At 50.9% G+C, this 19,766-nt stretch overlaps 1 protein-coding gene across 3 annotated transcripts in view; it reads left to right on the top strand.

Moving 5' to 3' along the window:
- The window catches only part of Cacna1b (calcium voltage-gated channel subunit alpha1 B), a 157,522-nt gene that overhangs the window by 60,547 nt on the left and 77,209 nt on the right, over positions 1–19,766 (top strand). For all 3 annotated transcript variants that reach the window (XM_038335865.1, XM_038335864.1, XM_038335863.1), the window contains exons 12-18: positions 569–681; positions 3,491–3,603; positions 5,836–5,967; positions 6,189–6,261; positions 12,497–12,614; positions 16,302–16,369; positions 19,217–19,323. In XM_038335865.1, coding sequence (XP_038191793.1) covers positions 569–681; positions 3,491–3,603; positions 5,836–5,967; positions 6,189–6,261; positions 12,497–12,614; positions 16,302–16,369; positions 19,217–19,323 — 724 coding nt within the window. The remainder of the gene's footprint in view (positions 1–568; positions 682–3,490; positions 3,604–5,835; positions 5,968–6,188; positions 6,262–12,496; positions 12,615–16,301; positions 16,370–19,216; positions 19,324–19,766) is intronic.

Here is a 19,766-nt window from a genome sequence, read left to right as displayed (position 1 = left end):
TGGGTGGTGGAGAGTTATCCATTTAGTAGTTGAGACAGACACATGAGTAAAGTTATCAAGCCTGGTGTCTTGGGGTCCTAAGAAAGGGTGCCAGGAAGTTTCCATGGGGGACTCTTAGGAGGAGGCTGGAATCCCTAATGGAGACTAGAACATGGAACAGCACAGAAGGCCACCGGGCTGCCCAGCCTCCTGAGTGTCCTGAGTTACCTGAGAAGCAACACAGAAGGGCCACTGGGATGCCCAGCCTCCTCTGAAGTGTCCTGAGGCAGCACAGAAGGCCACTGGGCTGCCCAGCCTCCTAAGTGTCCTGAGGCAGCTCACTCTTGAGGTGATCCTGTAGTTGTTTCTTACAGACTCTGAACACTTCTTACCTTATAGACTGGAACTGGCGCATCTCCTGACCATTCAATTCTTCATCCCTCTCCTGAGCCGCAGCCAGAGTAGGGGTTGGGGGGAAGGGGTAACAGACCAAGCCCAGAAGGCTCAGAGGTGTGGTGATGTCAGGCTTGGGCTAGAGGCCAGGTGGGAGGAGCCTGGGCTAAACCTTCTCTTGTCTGACTTCTCCTAGACTTTGCAGAGTTTGTTTTCCTGGGTCTCTTCCTCACAGAGATGTCCCTGAAGATGTATGGCCTAGGGCCCCGGAGCTACTTTAGGTCTTCCTTCAACTGCTTTGACTTTGGGGTGAGTAAGACGCCTCACTAGGTCCCTTCTGTTGGGTGAGTCTGAGCTGTGCACAGCCCTCTCCCCTATGTATACTCGGAGTGCACAGCCCTCTCCCCTATGTATACTCGGAGTGCACAGCCCTCTCCCCTATGTATACTCGGAGTGCACAGCCCTCTCCCCTATGTATACTCGGAGTGGGCTGAGCTCTGTGACCCTGTGTGAGCCAGGAAGGCTGCTAGAGACCAGGAGGTAACAGGAGTTGTAGAGGGAGGCCCCTCCCAGCTCTACCTAGTGGCCAGAATGTCAACAGCTGCTTTCCTGAAGGATGTGCCCTTTCCTCCCTGACTCTATGTATAGATTGACAGTTACGGCAAAGCTCTGTAGCTCCTTCCGTACCTGGGACCTTGTCACTTAGTAATTCAGTTTTTTCAGTAGAGCTTTGGGGACTGCAGTCCAGCATCCTGCCCTCCTGCAGTCTGGCCTGGATACCTGTACCTGTGGTTGTGAGAATGAACAGTTTGCCCACTAGACTTGCCTTTTCGGAGAGTGTGTGGTAGGCGTGGCCTGGTCTCCTCCTAACCTCTGTGGGTCAGAGAGGCCTCAGTGAGAGCTGTTGCAATGGCTCATCCGGAAAGTAGACTCCAGGCTCAGGGTGGGGCCCCCGCACACTAGAACGCGCAGGATGTGCTTAGCCGGAAGCCCCAGGATCGGTCCTGTTGGCCCCTGCCGAGGTGCTGAGTGGAAGGCCCATGGCCGTGGGGAATAACTTGGAATGCTGGAAGCAGACAGTGAGGGAGACTTGGCCGGAGGGAAGGAAACTTCAGCACGGAGTGAAGCTTTCCTCTTCTCAGGCTCAGGTGTGCTGTTTTTGAAGTCCTCAGTCTGCTGGCCCGTGAGACTGACGGACCTCCTCCACACCCGGGATCCTACCCCGCAGCAGCAGGGGGATAGGGTAGCCGCATGGCATTTCTATTCAGAAAAGGGCCTCTGGGAAGCACAGAGGAGCCCCAGGTACAGCCAGCCTGGCTGTCCTCGGGGCTCTGGCTCTGCCCCTGGGGCTCTTTCTCTGTCTGTGAGAAGAAGAGCTTCTTTGCAGCAGGACAGTTTCCTCGGGCTGTCCTCCCCCCTCCCCCCGAGTTTTGGGAATCAAATGACCTATTTTTTAAAAAAGATTTAATTATGTGTGTGTAGGTGCCTACGGAGGCTAGAGGTGTTGAATGTGCCCAGAGCTGGAGTTACAAGTGGTCGTGAGCCCCCCAGTATGGGCACCGGGAAGCGAGCTCAGCCTCCTTGTGAGATCACTATTTGTACTTCACTGCTGGGCGGTCTCGCGCCCCAGAGACTTCATTTCGTTTCGTATTGCTTGACCGTTTTTTAGCCATCCTGGTGTGCTGGGTATACACTTCTTTTAAGGGCATATTGGATATTGAAGGTGATTTTTATGGCTATATTATAAACCTTCTTAGATTTTACTCCATTAGATAAAAACCAAGTCCTTTGCTCATGTTTCCTTGAGGTACATTAAGGTTAACATCCTTTAGCTTCCTGGAGCATTCACTGCCTCAGGAACAAGCAGGGATCACACCTCAGTCTCTTACCCCCTCAGTACAGAGTTGGTAGTACACCCCAATGTCTTCCTCAGTAGAGTTGGTATTGCACCCCAGTGTCTTACTTCCTCAAGACTAGGTAGAAAGTCCATCCTAATGTCTTGACTCCTTTCCAGCTGGCCTGGGAGGCACACACTAACCAGGACCAAGTTGGGAGTCACACTTTGGTTTCCTTGTCGGAACTGCCTTAAGCCATTTTCAGATCCAGATGGAAGTCATAGTGTTATTCTTGGAATCGTCTTTAGACCATGCCCTTTCTCAGCGCTGGCACCATTTGGTATCTGGAAGGCTGGGCACTTTCTGAATCAGCAGGTCCTGGCTCCCTTCTGTTGACTGTTTTTTGCCTTTTACATTTGACGTAAGCAGAAGCAGAGTCCAGGCAGTCCTGTAACGCTTGGCTTGGAAATCTCCAGAGCAGAGTTTACCTCACAGTTTATTGAGCTCACTTTCTCCTCCTCCATTCGCAGGCAATGATGTGGCCAGACGTCTTGCCAGGGGCCCATGGCACACAGCACCTCTGGTTGTCTACAAGATGTTTCTTGTGCTCTTGTAGGTCCTGGTGGCAGTGTTCCCAGTGTCCAGGGCACTTTATGTTTTCACTGACAGGCTGCTCAGTGCTTGCTCTTTGCCTCCTAAACTACTACTAGTGTTTGGTTTTAGTACAACAGTGCTCTACCTTGTTCCCAAAACCCATGCTGACTTTTCCTGCCTGGAAACATTATCTCGATAGTGAGCGGCTTAAAGCAATGAGCACATAGTGCCTCACCGTGTCTGGGAGTGACAAATTCTATAGCTAGAGCCTCTGGCTCTAGGGAGGTCCTAAGTTATCCCAGGTTCATCCGGGTATAGAGAATTCACTGCAGGCCTGCCTCGAGGCTGTTGACTAGGCTCCCTGCTCAGCCTGCTGCCAGCTCTGTTCCTGGTCCCCCGAGTGCTTCCACACCACTAGAGAGCCATTGCTGCCATGTATCAGGTGATAGGGAAGAGCCCAGGGCAGCCAGATAGACAGCACAGTATCTGTGTCTTGTGCTATGTTCCCTGTGCTCCCAAGTCCCTGTTAGACACATGCTCGTGGTCAGGAGGCAGGGCGGGCGTTTACTGAGAGATGCCGCCACAACCAGTGCACATGCTAGGCCATGTCCATACGTGTGTCATTTCCATCCATCTCTGCACATGTGTCCAGGTACAGATGTGCCCTGTGTTGATGCTGTCTATTTCAGGTGATTGTGGGGAGTATCTTTGAAGTCGTCTGGGCTGCCATCAAGCCAGGAACCTCCTTTGGAATCAGTGTGCTGCGGGCTCTCCGATTGCTGAGGATTTTCAAAGTCACGAAGTATGTCATCTGTGTGTTCCTGGTTGGGGGACACGGACAGAGGCCACCTGTGAGGCTGGACTACACGGGGACGGGTGGTATCTGGAAGCTTATGCTGGGGTTTACTGGTGTAAATACGACATTGGTGGTAAAACAGCACATGCAGGGACTATCGTGACATGAGCCCTTAGGCCTTGGGCTGTCTTAGGGCTGTCCCCGCTGCCCACGGTGCTCCCCAGCATTTGTTCACCAGCAATTTCATACCGTCTCCTCTTGAAGCTGCCGTTTTATCTTCCAGGCCTTCAAAGGTGACTTTATGGTGAATAGAGAAACCAGATTTTTTTTTTTTAAGGATCCAGCTATAGGTCATCCTACTAAGTAAGCAGAGTAAGTCAGGTTCAGTCTGTTTTTTTTCTCATTTATGGGTCCTACACACACAGAGTGAAAGCAGAGACAAGGCTGTCTGGAGGAAGGAAATGAGCTGGAGAGTGAGGGGTAAATGTGGCAAAAATACATGATATATTTGAGAGAAAATGTCCTTATGCACATATGCTAATAAATGAAAGAAAGCAGAAGTTCTCAGAAATTTTCCATTGTCCTGGCCCAGGTTTACCCACCCACTGTACAGAGGTGGGCGACCTTGGCCCTTACCTCAGGGCAGCCAGCCTAGTGCCTACATGGCTCCTTTTCCCTCCCTCCCGATCCCAGCTTTGGTAATTATGATAGTAACAAGACTCCGTTTTTAGTTCCATTTCACGTAAATCTTAACTCTGGGAGAAAGTTGTTTTGTTTGTCCATGAGGAGACTGGAGCCCAGGGAGGTGATGTGAGGTTGAGTGTGGGGCCAGACAATCAGAGATACAGGTGGAAGGAGAGGGGTGGACACTCTCCACAGTGCAGGTGGAAGGAGAGGGGCAGACGCTCTCCAGTGTCTTACAGTAGCAGAGCTGACAGTGCTGAGCTTTCCCAGTAGTTGTGGAACCAAAACTGTTGACCCTGAGTCCACGTATGTAGCACATGGGCCTGTAGTTCTTTCCCATGTAGACTGGAGTTCTAGTCTTTTGCAAGTATTTTAAATCCCAACTTGAAACCTTCTGGGGAAAGAGACGCATGAACAAGAAGAGGCTTGAGCAGGATTCTGTCCAGCTATGTTCACAAGTTCGCTGAGCTGTCCTCCATCTTCCTGTGGGGTGCCGGTAAGAGGCTCCAGAAAAATGCCTTTTACCCAAGTCTTGGGCCTGTAGATGATCCCAAGGAGGTCAGTAACCCTTGTCCGGAGGTAGGGCAGCTCTTTCCAGACCAGAAGACTGGACCCTTCATGAGTTTTCTAATACTCCCGAATCTACTCATGTTCAGATTCAGGATCAGAGAGGCTGTGGAGGGTGCCTGGGCCCCTGACATGGGACCAGGAGGAGGGAACCCCTAAGAGGGTGCACACAGGGAGCCTGGCATCTGTTCTGGTGTCTTTCCTTCCCTGTCTCAGGATGACAGAATAGCTCGTGCAAAGATGCAGAGGCTGCTGGGGATGTCTGAAGGCTCTTGGGAGAAGCATTCTAGAGGCTAGGATGGCAGTTGGAGTTATCACTCAACAGCAGAATCATTAGAGATATAGGTGGGCTCTGTATGCCATGAAGACTGGCTGCGAATGAGGAAGTTGCGTTTTCTCTTCCAGGAGTGTGGTGAAGGGGCTTTAAGAAGCACCAGGTCAGCTATAACTTGGCCGACAGATTGGACACTGGGTGGTGAAGGAGCCAGTGCAGCAGTTCTCAAACTGTGACCCCTTCACAGGGGTCGCCTAAGACCGCTGGAAAACACAGATATTTACATTATGATTCCTAGCAGTAGCAACATCACAGTTATAAAGTAGCAATGAAAATAATTCTATGGCTAGGGGTCAGCACAGCGTGAGGAACTGTGTTAAAGGGTTGCAGCATCAGGGAGGTTGAGAATCACTAAGCTAGAGTGTTGGAGAGCAGAAGTCTAGGTTTGGGCCTGGCCATCTGATAGGCGGTGATATCTTCTGTTGAGAATTGGTGCGGTTTGGGAAAGCCAGGGAGCCCAGCACTGCAGACACGTGTCTGCTGTTGCTATCCCACGGCTGGACTGAGGGTCCAGGATCATGGGTTTTGATTCCTGGAGAGATGCATGCTTTATGTGTAGACTGGGGCTGAGCTTGAATACAGAGAGCCTGGATGAGTGGGAAGCAGCTCTGGGGTGATCCAGCAAGGCTTCCTCCCTCCTTCCTGCCTGACAGGTATTGGAACTCCCTGAGGAACCTGGTGGTTTCCCTCCTGAACTCCATGAAGTCCATCATCAGCCTCCTCTTCCTGCTTTTCCTCTTCATTGTGGTCTTCGCTCTGTTGGGGATGCAGCTGTTTGGGGGACAGTAAGTAGCCCAGAGTAGGAGGGCGGGCCAGGGCCCCTGGGGAGGCAGAGCTCAGAGCAGACACTGCTGCCTCCAGGCCGTTTCCACCGGCCTCCTTCCTGAAGGTCCTAGGCAGGGCTGAGAATAACGAGCACTCAGGAGCTGAGCCTGTTGATGTCAAGGGACTGGTCCCCTGGCTCCTGACAGGACTTGCTCTTCTCAAGACTTCTCTTTTCCCCCAGGTTCAACTTTCAAGATGAGACCCCGACCACCAACTTTGATACCTTCCCAGCTGCCATCCTCACTGTCTTTCAGGTGAGGCTTCTTGCACTCTCCGTGGTTCTCGTCTCCCCCAGGAGCTAGGACAGAGTGAGTGAAATTAGAGGCCCATGTTTAAATGTAACTGCACAACAAAAGATGAGCCTTGGCAGGTCCTGGGTCTGGGTGTCAAGGGAAGGTGCGTTGCCAGTCTGGGGAGCAAGCGGAGCTCCCTTGGGTGTCTGTTTTCACGAACAGCCACTTCGTAGCTTTCTCAGCTCTGAGGCCTGAAACCACTTATTTTCTACCCTCAGAGCAAAACCAAAGCTCTTCCTGAACTTCTGTAGGCTCTCAGGCCCAGTGGCCCCCTGTTCACTTTCATTCTGATGTGTGCCTGCCAATGTCCCCCGGAAGGCTGTGGCTGTGGGCCCATTGTTTGATGAGGTCCTTATTGGCTTCCGGGGTCACCTCCTCTCTTGGACAGCTTGGTTTTGGGTACTCTTGGTTGTTACCTTCTCCTTTGATAGTTAGCCTTCTAATGTTGCTCGCTGAACATGTGGTATCCTGTGTACACGCCCCATGATTCCTGCTTGGATACCTTGTCTGAGACAGACCAGGACAGAATGAGCTGCCTACCTGTGGTGAGAACTGTTGGGAAAACTGTCAGGCTCAGATCTTGGTGTTTGAAGAGCCTAAGCTAACCCAGAGCCGAGCCCACATGTGTGGAGGAGCCTTTTCTCCCTATCAGAGGGAGGGTCTGTTTCCAGCAGCTGATCTAAACCTAGTCCAATGACGGGCTAATAGAGCATTTGGGCCCTGCCCCACCTTTGGATTCCAAGTGCTCCTGTCCTTTCTCCATGGGCTCCCTTCCTCACTCTGGCTTGCTAACAGGTCAGTGGCTTCCTGAGTGTGAGCCTCTAGTGTGGGATCGGGCCTGTCAGCCCCTAGAGACAGAAGAATGTTTCTTCATCCCGGGTCCTTGCAAAGTGCATTGTGTCTGCTAGGGAATAGATGCCCACGGTGGGAGGGAGACTTCTTCGTGTGGTTCGTGGGTCTAGGGTGCCCAGGTACCAAGGAGGGGAAGCTGGGAATCGATGTTCACGGTGGGAGGGAGAGCTTCTTCATATGGTTCATGGATCTAGGGTACCCGAATACCAAGGAAGGGAAGCTGGGAGCACCACAAAGCCTGCAGTGAGCATGTCGAGAGAGCAGTCCTTGACCAAGGCCCAAGGATTTAGAGGCCAGGTTAGAGGGCCCTGTAAGCAACTTGGTTTTGACAGGTTCTACCCAGTAGCAGCTGTGGTGTGATCCAGACCACGGCAGGTGACAGGCTAATTGTGACTGTGCTCTTTGCATTTGCCGTCAACAAGGAACTAAGCCTAGCAGGGGCACAGGAGAACTGCTTTCCGCTCACCAGGTTCGGACTAGACCTCTGCTCTAGTTTGCTTTCTGCTGCTGTGATCAACACCATCATCAAAAGCAACTGGAGAGGGAAGGGCTTATTTGACTCACACTTGCATGTCACTGTTCATCACGGAGGGAAGTCAGGGTAAGGGCAAGGATAGGAGCCAAGGAGAAAAACTGCTTCCTGGTTCGCTTTTAGTCTCGTGGTCAGCTACCTTTCTTACAACTCCCAGAACCCTACCCAGAGGTGACGCCACCCACAGTGGGATGGGACCTCCCACACCCAGCAATCAGCAATAGAGAAAATGCCACACAGACCAATCTGATGAAGACTTTTCCTTAATGGAGCATCAAGCTGGCAACAACTGACCATCATGGTCGCGCACACCCTCTGCACACAGCAGCGGCACAGCAGCAGAGCATCTGCGTGCCACTGCATCAGTGGGGTGTGCATGCGGCCAGACACTGATTACTGGCGGAGGCCAGCAATGCTGACAGACTAGCCTGTCCTCAGCAGGATGTCTTAGACCGGAGTCTTAAGGTCAGGAAGGGAAAGCCTGTCTCTGGACTGATGAAAGTGTGGGTGGGGGGGTGCAAAGGAGGAAGGAGAAACCTTCCAATTTGCTCATGGCAGGGTGGGGGCTGCAAATTAAATACTGTGAAGTGCTGATACCCTGGAAGGGAGGTGAGACTACTTTCAAAGAAAAGGGAATAAGAGAGCAAGTGCTTCTGACTCTGGGCCAAGTCAAGGGACAAAGGACAAACTCCCCAAAATCCCCCAACTGAAGAAAAGCTTCTAAGTCAAAGAATAAGAACTAAGCAGAAATCCTAGACATTAAAGCTATAGCAACTCAAGTCAAAAATGTAAGCAGACTGCGCTCTGGACACTAAGGGATGGTGGGCAGCGAGTTAGAGTGAGGTGCCCAGCTGCGCGTGTCATGGAGACGGGATTCATCCATTGTATGTGCTGGGCTTGGAGATCAGAGGGGCTGGGGGTACAGCTGAGTGTAGAGATTTTGCCTAGCATGCTCCGACCCCCAGTTCAATTCCAGAAACTACAAAAGGAAACAAATGGAAAGAGAGAGGAGCAGCTAGTTCTAGGCAGACTCGAAGAACATGTGTTCATAGAGGCTGAGCAGGGTGAAGAGTACAGACGGGGACCTTGTGCAGTGTAGGAGACTGCATCCCGAGGGCTGCCTGGGAATAGCATTCATACAGAAAGACAGCTCTTGGTGCAGCATTGGTGGTGAGCATAGCTGCCTTCCAAAAAGACAGCTCTTGTGATGGTGTTTCATGAGTGACAGATACTAGAAGGTCATGGAAAGTAACTGTGGGATACTGGGGTACGGTCTCAGAGCCCAGAGTCCTGGGTCTTAGAGCTGTGGCTCAGCATGAGGGAGGACCAGCATGTCCTGTAGGACTGTGCCCAGGGGCAACTGTGAAAGCACCTCGGATGCCCACGAAGGAGAAAATACATTGGCCTGAGAGAAAATAGGAGGCCTGGGCCAAAGCCAGCAAGTTAGGACAGCTTTAGAAAGGAATTCTCCTAAATATTTAGAAGGCACTGCAATTCTGTGTAGCCCATAGAGAATATATAAGTTCCTCAGTTATTTCATGAGGCTAAGATGTCACTGATAGGAAATACTAAATGAGGAGATGAGGAAAGAAAAATGTATGTCATGATCACAAACAGAGGCTAAATCATCGAGAAGAAAACTGAGGTGTCCAGTCTAGTCACACTTAAACTTGTCTGCATAAACTAGGTCAGCCTGCTCGTATTTAACCCTAGCATCAGGAGGGTGAGTCATGAGGATTGTGAGTGTGAGGAAAGGCTGGACTGTATGGCAAGGAGCACCTCCTCCCCTCAAAAAGGTAAAACAGAATCATAAGATAATAAGAAACAAAAGAAAAAATTGTATAAATAATTTGCATTCTTCGTAGAATACAAGCAAACTTAATGGTAGGGAATCCTTGAATGTGAGTCGTGGTGTTATTCAGGGTCTTAGAACATGAGACAAGCGATCCGGCAGGGCATGAGAGACGGGCGTGGGACATTCTAGGAGAGTGTACTAGTGTCAGCAGCCTTACTGCAGTAGAATAAGAAAAAACAAAATGTAAGATTTGGTTAGAATTGACAATTATGGAAAATACTCATTAGAAGTAAAATATATGTGCTGCAATTGCACGTGGCATGGATAAGCTGGCCACTCATACAGAAGAACATGAAACTGGCCTGTGAGATGGCTTATTGTACTAGAGCACTTGCCATGCAAGCCTGGCAACCTGAGTTCAACTTCCAGGACTCACATAAAGTTAGAGGAAAAAGATTCGCTGAAAAGATCTGCCATTTGCCCTCCACGTATACACTGTAGCATGCATGAGCCCCCCTACATATGTACACTGTAGCATGCACGTGCTCCCTCCATGTATACACCGTAGAATGCACGTGCCCCTCTTCCACATGTACACCACAGCATACACGTGCCTCTCCTCCACATGTACACAGCAGCATGCATGTGTCCCCCTCCACATGTACTGCAGCATGACCATGCCCCCTCTACATGTACACCACAGCACTCTGTGCCCCTCCACATGTACACCGTAGCATGCACGTTCCCCCCACATGTACACTTCAGCATGCACATGCCCCCTCTACATGTACACCGTAGCATGCATGTGCCCCCTCCACATGTACACTGCAGCATGCATGTGCCCCTCCTCCACGTGTACACTTCAGCATGCACGTGCCCCTCCTCCACACGTACACTTCAGCATGCATGTGCCCTCTCTACATGTACACCGTAGCATGCACGTGCCCCCTCCACATGTACACTTCAGCATGCACATGCCCCCTCTACATGTACACCGTAGCATGCACATGCCCCTCCTCCACATGTACACTGCAGCATGCACGTGCCCCTCCTTCACATGTACACTGCAGCATGCACATGCCCCCTCTACATGTACACCGTAGCATGCACGTGCCCCCTCCACATGTACACCGTAGCATGCACGTGCCCCCTCCACATGTATACTGTAGCATGCACATGCCCTCCTCCATATTACACTGCAGCATGCACGTGCCCCTTACTCTCAAGCTCTCTCACATGCTAATAATGAATTTAAAATTAAAAAAAATATAAGCAGGGTTTCTACATTGTACTTGGTATGAAAAATAAGCAAACCTAAAATTTTAGTGCGCACATTGAATACCGTGTTATTAACTAAAGGCAGGATAGGCATTAAAGAAAATATAAACATACAACATAAAGGCTGTGATCAACTGATTTGATTGTGTAAAATTAAGTTTCTGTGCGTTGGAAGACACCATTAAAATACTTTAAAAGTCCAGAGCCAGGGAGCTCTTCCTAGTGTCAGCAAAGCAAAGGATTAGTTTCTAGAATGTACTGAAAACACATAGGAAACAAAAGAAAAGACCCTGTAGTAGGAGAGGTCTGTACCCGCAGTTACAGGAAAGGAAGGCCTGGCGAATACACTAGAAAAACTGTAGTCTTTACTGCTTCCAGGGAGATGCAAATTAAAACCACAGTGACCATCCTTCCCACCTCCCATTGTAGCCAAAATTAAGAAATCACACATCAGAGTTTAGAGAAGGTGTGGTTTTTAGAGGCCCCACCCCCACCCCATGCACTGATGGTGGGCCTTGAAGTCATGCTGGACCGTGACTTCCTAACATCCTGTGAAAGCTGCCTAGCTGTGCTCTCCCGCTCAGGGGTCCAGATGGGGTCCAGATGTGTGCGAGGTGGCATGACAACATGACCACAACATCAGCATGCTCATCATGTAGGGCCTGTGGAAGAAGTGTGTGGTTTGGAACCAGGGAAAGCAACTGACCCAGAACTAAAAGTGTCAGCATGGATACGTCTCACAAATGTAATTTTGAGCAGAACAAACAAGCTTCAGGGTAATTTGATATTGCTTGGTAATATTGTATGCTGTGTAGAGGAAGCTCTCGTGAGATGATAAACGCCAAGGAAATTGTATAACTGATGGGAGGAACAAAACTGGCAAGTCCCATCAGGAGACCTCTGTGCCATTTGGATGTTTACTTTTATTTTAAAAAATTAAAAAAAATATTTTAAACCTTGTGTATGTGAGTATCTCTGTGTGTAAGTGTGAGTGCCCACAGAGGCCAGGAGAGGGGAACTGGAGTCGCAGGCAGTTGTGAGCTGCTGCTGTGGGCAGTGGGAACTGAACTCCGGTCCTCTTCTACCAAGTACCAAGCTGTTTCCCCAGCCATGGAAAACCAGTTCTATGGGAAATATAACACTGAACTCATTGGCAAAGGCTAGGGTATTCACAACCTGGGTCTGGAGAAATGAACTCCATTAAGAAAGAACAGGATAACCATTCCCATAATACACAGGCTCCAGATAGCTTAGAAACTTATGTGGAAAAATCCCACTTTGCAATGATCAAACAGAGTATCTAACGAGAACAAAGGATGGGAAGTGGGGCAGGGCAGGGAGAGATAAAGGTTTGCTGATGGGGCAAAGGTCACACTTATCCAGTCTGTGAGGGCGGACCTGCGTGGCCAGAGGTGGCGGGAACCTGGGCAGTCAAAGGCCTAGCTTCCGTCGTGTGACACTGGGCAGCTTGTTTCCTCCTCTGACCCTTGCTGTCTGTAGTGAAATGGCAGTGTGGCCAGGGTGGCTCCAGACGGCTTTGCCCTCCTGTGCCACCATCCTCTGTTGCCTGGACCTTGGGAATTCCTGTCATCTAAAGATGTGTACATGGGCACACTCCCCGCTGTTGTATGTGTGCCTTGATTCAAGCCTATGTTCGTGTGTGTACATACACATGTGTACATGTGTGCTGTGTGCTCTTGGGTGTGATACTGATGTGTCCTATGGTTTCCCTCCTGCAGATCCTGACAGGAGAGGACTGGAATGCGGTCATGTATCATGGGATCGAGTCACAAGGTGGCGTCAGCAAAGGCATGCTTTCTTCCTTTTACTTCATCGTCCTGACGTTGTTTGGAAACTGTATCCTTCTTGGGGCTAAGTGCGCGTGGTTCATATTCAGCACGCTTCCTGTGGCCACCTCCTGGCTTCCCCTAGAAGGGCTGGGGTATTTAGGCAGTTAAGAATGTGGCTGATGTTATCCCTAGGAGGCAGAGCCCTGAGTATGGAGGTGCTGTGTGGGGGAAGGGGTGTCTAGAGGTTGGGGAGCGCCATGTAATTAATTACCAGGGGCTCAGGAAACACTCTGAATGACCTTGGAGTCCTTGTAAGAAGGTGTGGATGTGGAATGGGTAGGGAAGAAAAGCTTTCTTCCTCATTAAGTTTAAGGGAGTAAGGTTTGGCTCTGAACTTTAAGTTAAGCCTCCCCTGCCAGAAGTAGAGAGTTGCCGAGCTTGCCTCTCACCTTTGCTGCAGAACAGAGCTAGGCCTGCAGGGCAGCGGGGAGTTGGGATGTCCACCCTCTGGACCAAGGCAGACCCAGCAGCAGCAGGGACAGTGTGGGGAGAATTGGGGCAAAGAAGAGTCTGCACGGCTCGTCATGCCTGCCAGGGTGAGGGCTGAGAGAAACTGGTGCGAATGTGGTTTGGATGCACGTGAGACAGGAATGGAGCCTTAGCAGGGTTCGCGTTAATATTTTTGTGAACTGCATCTGGCTCTCAGACTTCTGAGATTCTAAAGCTGGAGTCCCAGCCTTCATTAATAGGTCTGTTGGGGCCTGAGAGTTCACGGGCAGGGCCTGATGTGCTGGTCCGGGAGCCATTCAGAGAATGTGGTAGAGTGTTGCAGAGCCCAGACACCAAGTTGTAAGCGGAAGCCAAACTGCTATGAATTGTTTTCCAGATACCTCTGCAAAGGGGGTTCTTTTACAGCCTAGGATTGGTGTTCCATCCCCTGTCATGAGGCTGAGCGAGGCCTGGAGGGCTAGTGGGCACCCAGGGAAGGGAGCTGAGTGTGGCTCTGGATTCAGAGAGGGGAGGAAGTGCAGGGTTAGCCTCATGCTGGACAAAGCAGTGCCCGCACAGCTGGGTTAGTCAGGGCGCTCCAGAGGAACAGAGTTTCCAGAATGACTCTTTCTCTCTATATACACTGAAAGGAGATTTATTAGAATGACTCACAGGCTGTGGTCCAGCTGATCCAGCAATGGATGTCTATGATCAGAAAGTTCAAGAATCTAGTAGTTGTTCAGACTACGAGGCCAGATGCCTCAGCTGGTCTTCAGTAGATGCCAGAATCCCAAAGAAGCAGGCTCTAATGCCAGTGAAGAAACAGAGTTACTAGCAAGGGTGAGAGCAACAAGTAGACAGAGAGCAAAAGCTTCCTTTGTCCACGTCCTCATACGGGCTTCCAGGCTTCCGGCAGAAGGTGTGGCCCAGATGGGTCTTCCCAGTGCAAGTGATCTGGATTAACAATGTATCTTTCTCAAAGATGCAGATTAGAAATGGATCTTCCTCCTTCACATTAAGCAAAAATGCCTCATCGGCGCGCCCTCTATATTTGGGTTTTAGTAAAGTACAGATGTAGTCAAGTTGACACCAAGAATAATCATCATAGTAGTCGAACACTGATATTAGGTCAGGCATATCAGCCTTCAGGTGTCTCCCTTCCTGTTCAATTCGGGTGTCTTCTGATGTGCTTGCCTTCCCATCTGCATAGCAGTGCAGCCTGTAGCTTTGCTTTGGGCAGGGAAGAGCCTCTAGGCATGTGTGGTTGGGTTAGTCCATAGGGTAGGTAGTGCTGAGAGATGTCCTGATGCGTGTCAGCTGGGCCATGATGTCCTACCCATGGGTACTGCTAGAGCCCTGAGCAGGCTTGCCTGGAGCATGCTCTGGGCCATGGGCCCCAGCCGGAAAGCCTGACTTGGGTTGGTTATGGCTTCCAGTTGTTGCTTGGCTGGTTAGAGGCCAGGGCAATAGGGAGAATGGTACTACCTGGCAAGGGTGAGTCCCCAGACATAGGATGGAAGGGGCCTAAGTCAGGTGAGCCCTGGGTCCTGTGCACAGCCAGGAGACATCAAATGGGGTCTACAACATTTTGGGTTGCCAGGAAGTGCACTGCCTAGTGTGTTAGCAGTACCAAGGTTTGAGATTGCTCAGGAGGGTAGCCTACATGGGAGGAGGTGAGCAATAGCAATGATGTCATTACCAAGAACAGTTCCCTTCCATTGTGAGAAGAGGCTTGTGGGAATGTCAGTGACAGAATGACCAGGTCCTGGTGAGATTCAGGGGAGACGCTTATGTTACTCTGGGACCTGGTTCAGGTATCTCCCCCTGTCTTCGTCAGGGTTCCAGTGCTGTGAAGAGACACCATGACCACAGCAACTTCACAGTGAAAGAAAGCATTTGATTGGGGTTGGCTTGCAATTTCAGAGGTTTAGTCCATTGTCATCATGGCCTGGAACATGGCAGCGTGCAGGCAGACGTGGAGCTGGAGAAGGAGCTGAGAGCACTACCTCCGGGCCAGAGGCAACAGGAAGAGAGACTCTGGGCCTGGCTTAGACATCCGCCCCGTGACCTCAGAGCCCATCATTGCTGACATATTCCCTCTGATAAGACCACATCTCCTAATCCTTTCAAAAATACCACTCCCTAGTTCTGGTCTACAAGAGCTAGTTCCAGGACAGGCTCTAGAAACTACAGGGAAACCCTGTCTCGAAAAACCAAAAAAAAAAAAAAAAAAAAAAAAAAAAAAAAACCACTCCCGGGTGACAAAGTGTTCAAATCTATGTACCTGTGGGGCCATTCTCATTCCAACTGCTACACCTGCGGTGTAACTGTGGCTTCCTTGCCCCCAAGGTAGCACCTCACCATAGGGTTTCAGGGCCAGTTCAGGGTGGGTATGGTGTTGGGTGCTCAGACCAGTGTTTGTAACCACCCTCCCATTTCCAGTGTTACTCAGGGAAGCATGCTGAGGAAGGGTGCCCAGGAATCCACATGAAACGGAAATTTCAAAAAGGGAACTTGGAAGACAGGGAGGTTTTGTGAGCCTGGCTTGGAAACTAGGGCCTGGGAGGTGCTGGTTATGGGTGGATTTGTGGACTAGATTGGGCAGGTTATCTTCACACCCCTAGAAGGTGGTGGAGCCTGTGAAGGCAGGATGTGTTTGTTTCAAGGCTTCTCGTGCAGACTAGAGAAGAGAAGAGCTGGCTGGGGCTAGCGGAAGATGGTCTGTGTATCCTCTGAAGGAGCCAAAGGCAAATTGATGATTGAGCATGACCTTTAATCTTTGGTTCTACAGCATCATCCTCAAAGATCTAGATGAGAAAAGAGTGCACACTGGCCCCCTCCCCTTTCTCTCTCTCTCTCTCCCCCCCCTCTCTCCCTCCCTCCCTCTCTCTCCCCCCCTCTCTCTCTCTCCCTCTCCCTCTCCCTCTCCTCCCCCCCTCTCTCTCTCCCTCTCTCTCTCTCTCTCTCTCTCTCTCTCTCTCTCTCTCTCTCTCTCTCTCTCTCTCTGTGTGTGTGTGTGTGTGTTAGGGAAGGTTGAGCCATGTGAAACTGTAGAGGTGCCATCCAGCTTGTGAGAGCAGAGGCCTTGGGGGAGGGGACCTTGTGCGTATGGTACAACAGGGCCCAGAATGGGCTGATGGTGTCAGGGGACAGAGACTGGGGACTTGGCAGATGGATGGTTCTGTCTTTCATGGGCCACCATGGTGGGACGGTGTGAGACAGTGTGTGGGACAGAGGGCTCCCTTCCTTAGCTGGAGCCAACCAGACACCTTGCTGAATGTTTTCCTAGCCATTGCTGTGGACAACCTTGCCAATGCCCAGGAGTTGACCAAGGTATGTAGAAATACCACCCGCAGCCTAGAAGGTGCTAGAAAGAAGGTCTGGGACTCGGTACATGTTACTAGATACATGTGGAGTTATGGGGAAGGTCAGCTCCTGGGTCAGGGTTCATGTGACTTCAGGGGAGTCTCCTCAAAGTCATGAACAAAGGAACATTAATGAGAGCTCTGGGTACAGAGGATTGCCACCGAAGCAAGGAGGGACATGGCCATAAAGAAAGGTTCATGTGTGGACAGGCTCCTGGAGAAGCTACGGAGGTTCAGACTGGCCAGGACTACCCGTGTCACAGAAGTAGAGGGTCCTGAGACAGGCTGATCTGAGCAGGCGTGTGACGAGGACGAGCAGTGTTCCCAGACAAGATGTGTGCGTGGACCCCGGGAAACACTCAGCTCTGAGAACCGGAAAGGGCAGTGAGAGGACACCTGCGGTGCTCAGCTTGGCTGGAAGCTGGAGGAGCAGCGGTGGTTCTGTCTGTGCACATCTGTGTCACAGCAGGGCAGCTTCTTCTCTAGGTAGAACCCAGCAGGCACCATTCAATATTCATTTCTTACATACATGCCCCAGTGGGGTACATGATTATACACATCTCTCTCTGGTTTCCCTCTAGAAGACACCACCCCCTGTCTGGTAGCCCTCAGTCTCGTGTCCTGCTACCTGCTAGGGAGCTAGGCTGCCTGCTGTCAGCCTTAGAATTGTGTTTTGATTCAAGTTCTGCCTCGAGTATGGCGGCAGCAGCCACGTGCATTCCAAACGTCACGTGTGTGCGTGAACCACGTCTCTGTAGGGTCTGTGTTCTCTGCTGCTCAGGTTGGCACCTGTGCACAGCTCCCAAGTCTGACCTCCTCAATGCTATGTTCTCCTCTCTCCGGGTCCGAGGAAGGTGGGTTTAGCTGCTCTCGAGGGGGCCTGGCTGATGCAGTGTAGTGGCCATGAGCCTTTGGCTTTCACTTAGCCTCCTCTTCCCGCATGCAGTCCTAGGCTGTGTCTGAGGTCTGGGACACCGCTTTGGCTCTGATCCCTGGCTTCCGAGGAATTCCACCAGCTTGCTTGTTTTTGTCATCAGTCTGGCCAGTGCTGATGCTTACAATCCTGCTGTGGCCAGATTCCTGGCTGGAATGCATGGGCTGGGGGAACCCAGGCATTTCCAGAGCTGTCCTTGGTGTTAGTGATTCTGGGACACCACCAGCTTTAGTTCTGTACAGGAGAACACTTGAGTCCTGATGTCTCTCTCTTCACGTTGTCCTGTGGGTCTTCAGGGACCTGCCTGTATACAGAACTCTGCAGACTGGATCCTGTACAGGAAACCTTCCGCCTTGGGATTTGAGACCAATGGAGGCCTGTCTGTCTGACCACATGATACTGCCTGGGTTGGACAGGAGCCCTAGAAGAGAGGACTTAGTCCATTCTGTGTTAGCTCCTCACTGCTGTGACAGGAAAGCTAGAGAAGCAGGATAATTAGGTGGAAAACTTTATTTTGCCTCATGGGTTGAGAGGTTACAGTCCATTATTGGCTGACTCTGCTGTCTCTAGGTCTGTGACAAAGTCCAAGGTCATGGCCGAAAGTTGTGGTGCATCAGAGTGCCCCTCCTATTGGTGGCTAGGGAGTAGAGATGGACAGGCAGGGGCCAGAGCACGGGACAGCATCCAGTGACATTCCCTAGTGACCTCTGCCTTCCAGCCAGATCCCATCTCCTAAACAGGGACAAAGCTTTTGACAGATGAGCCTGCAGGGCACGTTGAATAGCCCATCCACACCCGCAAATGTGTTCCAGCACTAATTACTTTTCTGTGGGGTAGAAATAAAGTCAAACTGGATTATTTGTAGGATATTTAGGGCAATTTGTATATACCTTGAAGTGATTAGGGGGGCTTCTTCCAGGGGGTTATAAATTATGACTGGTCTCGTGTCTTTAAAGAGTACATGGCTGGGAGTGCTCTATGGGGGAACTAGTTAACTCGTCCTTGGACCTGGAGCCTGAGGCTCGTTTCTGTAGAGGAATTTTCCAGACAGCGACTGGGAATTTAGTTTTTTGTCATTTGTGCTCCTTAGGCAGATTTGGGTACATTTTGAGGAATGCTAGCTTTCAGGAGAGCTAAGTAGGCCTAGGCTTAGGGGTTTTAAGAAACCCTGGGACACACAGTAGTTCAGAAGAACAGCGTGGAGATCTTCCTTCTTAGGTCATGGACTCTTGAGTCCTGGAGCACAGCTAATTGGTTTTGCTTAGTGACCTGGGGCCAAGGTCAGAGGGTCTGTCAGCTGTTTATTCCTCTTCCTGGTCAGGTAACTGCACAAATGTAAGTCCTGTTTCAATGGCAAGTAGCCGTATGGGACTCCATGGAATCTGAATGGTTCCGGCGGAGAAACTCGAGGGTGGAGTAAGGTTCTAGTAGGAGCAGGAGGAGCTTAGCATCTTGCCCTCATGGGGGAGGCCAACTTTGCTCAAGTGGTTCAGGAGCTCCTAGAAGGACAGGTGGAAAAGGGACAGATTTGCTGTGCCAAACCTGAGGTGCAAAAAAAGAAAAAAAGAAAAAGAAAATTCTGGTCAGGGATAAGGCCTGGCTGCAAGCACAGCTGCAGCCGCATCAGCTTGTGACTCATGCTGCAGGAGGCACAAGCTAGACCACACGGATGCAGTATCTTGGATGCTGTCACCTCTAGCCACAGACAGGCGGGGAGGCCTTAAGAGTGCGAGGGAGAACTAATCCTGGGTCACAAGGAGCATTGCCCCTCAGGGCCTGGATGCCGCCTCCAGGGTCTGGAGGGCAGACGAGGCACTAGGCATTCGGTGCAGCCTCAGAGTGGCCGCAGCCCCTTGAGGAGACAGTTTGTTGTTCAAACAGGATGAAGAAGAGATGGAAGAAGCGGCCAACCAGAAGCTTGCTCTCCAGAAGGCCAAAGAAGTCGCTGAAGTCAGCCCCATGTCTGCTGCCAACATCTCCATTGCTGCGTAAGGCTCCCGGGAATGGAATATGGGTGGCTTTGGGGAGCAGCAGCGCGAATGTCTTCCTCAGAACCCCCCTTGTCCAGGGCTGGTGAAGACACAGCCACCCCCCCCCCCCCTGAAAGGAACCCGAGCAGAGGGCTCACTTGAGCATACTTTATGGCTTTCCCCGGCCTGAATGTGGGCAGAGTGTAAAGGCGTGGCCTTCATGGCGGGTAGGGATAGCTGGGCTTCTGAGTCACTGGATGGTGTCTGGGTGACCCTAGTGTGCCTTTTTTTTGGCGAAGCCCTGGTTAGGCTCAGGGTACAAGGAGTCTGCTTGTAGATGTCATACATAATTTTCCAGAAATGTACTTTGTGAGACAAAAGGTTTCAGTGGCACCTTGGCAGCCCATCCACTTCCAAAAATGTCTCTGCAAGTGCTTGGCAAGGGGGCATCTGTGATGAGA

This window comes from Arvicola amphibius, chromosome 7 (assembly GCF_903992535.2).
Source record: "Arvicola amphibius chromosome 7, mArvAmp1.2, whole genome shotgun sequence".
In the NCBI taxonomy this organism is placed as follows: domain Eukaryota; kingdom Metazoa; phylum Chordata; class Mammalia; order Rodentia; family Cricetidae; genus Arvicola; species Arvicola amphibius.
The sequence above is the reverse complement of the archived record's forward strand: the minus strand, read 5'-3'. Positions and strand labels throughout refer to the sequence as shown.